We start from the raw sequence: 3868 nt of genomic DNA, 5'->3' as shown, positions 1-3868 counted from the left end.
AAAAATATATACATATTTCAACTAAAATTAAATATTACTAAATAAAATATAAATTTTAAAAATGTATTTCATTTTCAACTAATTATAAAAAATAAAGATATTTCTCTCTATTACACACATATTAATTAATTAGTAAATTTAGAGAATTAATTTAAAGAAAGACCAAAATTCAAATCACACTAATTAATACTATTTTAAGAGATTTACAAATTTCTGCCCTTTTTAGGTCCTTATAGATGATTCTCTTATATAAAAAAAACACACCCATATTAATTAATTAGTAAATTTAGAAGATTAATTTGGTTAAAAAACCCAAATTCAAATCACACCCATTGCTACTATTCATCTCAATTTCAAGATATTTACAGATTTATGCCTTTTTAGGTTCTTATAAGATTTTTCTCAAAACTAATGAACAGGAATACTCAACACTCAACACTGTTTCTTATTATTTCACGCCGATATTCTATCACCATCTCCCCTCTTCGAATGGGTTCGATAGTAAAACGACCATGTCCATGAACTCCAGATTTCCCAAAGCGAAATCGTTTTTGTTTTTCATTTTTCTGGAAGTAAGAAAGACGGTCTCTGTATGAAGAGAACTGTGGCGGATCTGCTTCTCGTTCTGTTTTTAATCTCTTGTTTATAGGTTCTCTGGAATGGTGGGCGTATCCCACAGGTCGGTGAATTATGGAACTTATGCCGGATTTTGCTTTCAGACGATTATGCACAGAGGTTCTAGATGCATATGGTTCTTTTATTTTGCAGAATCCAACTTCTTCTAGGTTATTATCATCGTTTGAAAAAGAACTCTCATCTGATGAATCTTCTGAATGTGTCACTGCAACAACTTCCTTTTGGATTCCCATTTGTATAGAATCTAGATCAGGGATTCTTACACCCACGTTTGGATCTGGAACCCTATGAGAGGCGCAATAGGAAATGTAGGTGCATACATCCTTTCCTTTATTGTTCCAGTAGGACAGCTCCATGTGATACCCTTCAATTAATGCACAGGTGGGGTGGTAAAAAGTTTCACATTCCATACACTTGATGCAAAAACCCTTCATTTTGTTACAGACTATGCATGACTTGAAAAAAGAGCCTGGATTGATTTTCAATATGCCATTAACAGGTTCCCTAATTTTATCATTCACAAAAGTCACTTCGTTTGTAAAACAAGCACAAGTAACATGCACCCAAAATCCAGATGTTGTTGTAGGTTTCAGGGCGCCACCCATCACAGGGCAGAGACAGCAGCGTTGTGGAGTAGTGTCTGTCTTTAAACTCTGGCAAGCTGTGCAAAGCCAGTCTTCCCCTGATTCACTTGCACCATAACAATTTTCATGAACTCCAATATTACATCTATTGCAGATGATGAATTTATTATCATGCCAATCTTCAGCTCGGCGGCATATTGCACACCTTTTTGGTATCCAGGTTTCTTGGATTGGTTTGTATGGTTCTAGCAGCCATCCTCTTAATTCTCTTTCTCTATTTGCTGAATGGTGTCTTCCCTCCCTGGGTAAAGAATCCAAGGCCACCTGGCCACGAACCCCAGCTTCATAGGCCTTGTTAAGCCAATCAATGAGATGCTGATTGGAACCGTTGAGTCTAACACTTTGCTTCCATTTCTTCATCTTAGAGCCCACGTGCTTTTCCCATTGCGACAGGCTCATCGACTTACCCTTTTCACATTCATTGCCTTCACAGAGGATTAAGTGGCTATTAGTCACATAATTCGCCTCCTTGCCATTACAAATAACAGTAACGTGCTCTGGAACACTGAAAGGTTTTTCTCCTTCAGAGAGGTTCCCAGGGCCGGTTGCTTCGGTGTGCATTGAGGACAGGAATATTCAATAAGGTTTTCTAGTTGTTCACTACTTATATTATCACAATTATAATGAACCCAAATATTGCATTTTTGACATTGAAGCCAACCTGTTTTGAAAGTGGGAGTCCGTACCTTCATGCAAATGCCATAATACTGATTGATCTTGTACAACTTGTAGCAAGGTCGATAGATCAACAAAACCTTCGCAGATGAAATACGCAGCTGCTTCACCTGAACAAATGGTAATAATCCTAAAGCGGGAAACTTTGTTGGGAATAATGCTTAATTAGTTATGTAAATTTCTATTTAGTGTTCTCTGCAAAAATAAGGCAGCAAATTGTTAGCTGCAGTAGTGCTGGAAATTAGCTGTGATGTCAGTAGATTTGTTTTAGAGTAGATTTTAGTAATAGTTTTTCTATATAAGAATGTAGTTAATAGCTGAATTAATATATGAGATTTGCAGCATTTTTAGCTCACACAGTAACTGTGTTTCTTAATTGTTTTATTTTTTTTCTTATATGTATTTTTATTCATAGTACTATTGGCTTCTCAATTGGCTTGAAATAATTCATTTCATATTCTACAAGTGGTATCAGAGTAGGTAAAATAATTTTGGGTTAAAGTTGTATTGTTGGAATTTCGCCAAAGTTAATCATGTCGAATTCTAACCAGATGCTAGTTCCAGAATTTGATGGCAACGATTATGATTATTGGTGCATTAAGATGCTAACCTTTTTGATTGGAAAAGATTTGTGGGAGATTGTTGAATCGGGATATGAGGAGCCAACTGATTGGAATGCTCTTACAGCTAATCAAAGAACAGCAAGAAAGGAAGCAAGGAAGAAGAATGCTCAAGCTTTGTTTCACATTCAGATAGCTCTTGATAAGAGCTTATTTCCAAGAATATCAAGAGCAAAAACTGCCAAAGCTTCCTGGGAGACTCTACAAGAAGCTTACCAAGGTAGTGATCAAGTTAAGGTGGTCAAGCTTCAGACATTGAGGCGAGAGTTCGAGAATTCGAAGATGCAAGAAGCTGAAAGTATCAGTGACTATTGTGTGAGAGTCAAAGATGTGGTCAATAAAATGGCTACACTTGGAGAAGCTGTAAGTAATGAAGTTTTAATTAAAAAAGTAATGAGATCTTTAACACATAAATGGAATCATGTTGCAATAATCATGGAAGAAAGTAAAGATTTGACAAAACTACAGTTTGATGAATTGGTAGGATCTTTGATGTCTCATGAAGAAAGATTGCAGGAAAGTTTTGAAGCTGTAGAGAAAGCTTTTTCCTCTAAATTACAAATTACAAAGAATGAATATGCAAGTAGCAGCAGTACCAAAATCCATCAAGGTCAAAGTAAATGGCAAAGCCAAAATTATTCAAGAGGTAGAGGAAGAGGTGGCTCAAGTGGAAGAGGTAGTTTCAGAGGAAGAGGTGGAGGTAGATTTGATAAGAGAAATGTTAAATGTTACCATTGTAACAAGTATGGTCACTTTGAAAGAGACCGCAGATTGAAAGAAGGTAAAAATGCTAATTATGCTCAAGAAAATGTTGAGTATCCTAGAGATCACTTATTTTTATCTTATGCCAAAGGTGAAAATACTACTAAAGATGTTTGGTACCTAGATTCTGGATGCTCTAACCATATGATAGGGAATGAGAAGTTGTTTTCAGCAAAGGATGGAAGTTTCAAATCCAAGATCCAGCTTGGTGATGATAAATCATTGGAGGTTGCTGCCAAAGGAACTATGGAGGTCCAAACAAAAGAAGGTACAAAGAGTATTCATGACATTTATTATACTCCACAATTGAAGCATAATTTGTTGAGCGTTGGGTAGCTCTGTGAGAAAAATTATAAAGTAGTCTTTGAAAATAAGACATGTACTATCTATGATAAGAATAAGGGAAATAGGGTGATCACTGTTGTTCCTATGACAAGAAATAGGATGTTTCCCTTGAGGTTTGATGAACATAACAACAATCTTGCTAATATGGCTTATGAGGATTCAAGTTGGTTATGGCATCTCAGGTAT

The 3868-nt window shown here is 35.9% G+C and overlaps 1 protein-coding gene across 1 annotated transcript; it reads right to left on the bottom strand.

Moving 5' to 3' along the window:
* Positions 1-425: 425 nt before the first annotated feature.
* On the bottom strand, positions 426-1841 carry LOC149248295 (histone-lysine N-methyltransferase ATX5-like). Its single transcript, XM_089448880.1, has one exon. It carries the CDS (start codon positions 1839-1841, stop codon positions 426-428), a length of 1416 nt encoding a protein of 471 aa, XP_089305006.1.
* Positions 1842-3868: the final 2027 nt, after the last annotated feature.

The sequence above is a fragment of the Pinus tabuliformis genome, chromosome 7 (genome assembly GCF_031772625.1).
Source record: "Pinus tabuliformis cultivar Carrire ecotype Pingquan chromosome 7, CPIR1, whole genome shotgun sequence".
Classification (NCBI taxonomy): domain Eukaryota; kingdom Viridiplantae; phylum Streptophyta; class Pinopsida; order Pinales; family Pinaceae; genus Pinus; species Pinus tabuliformis.
The sequence above is the reverse complement of the archived record's forward strand: the minus strand, read 5'-3'. Positions and strand labels throughout refer to the sequence as shown.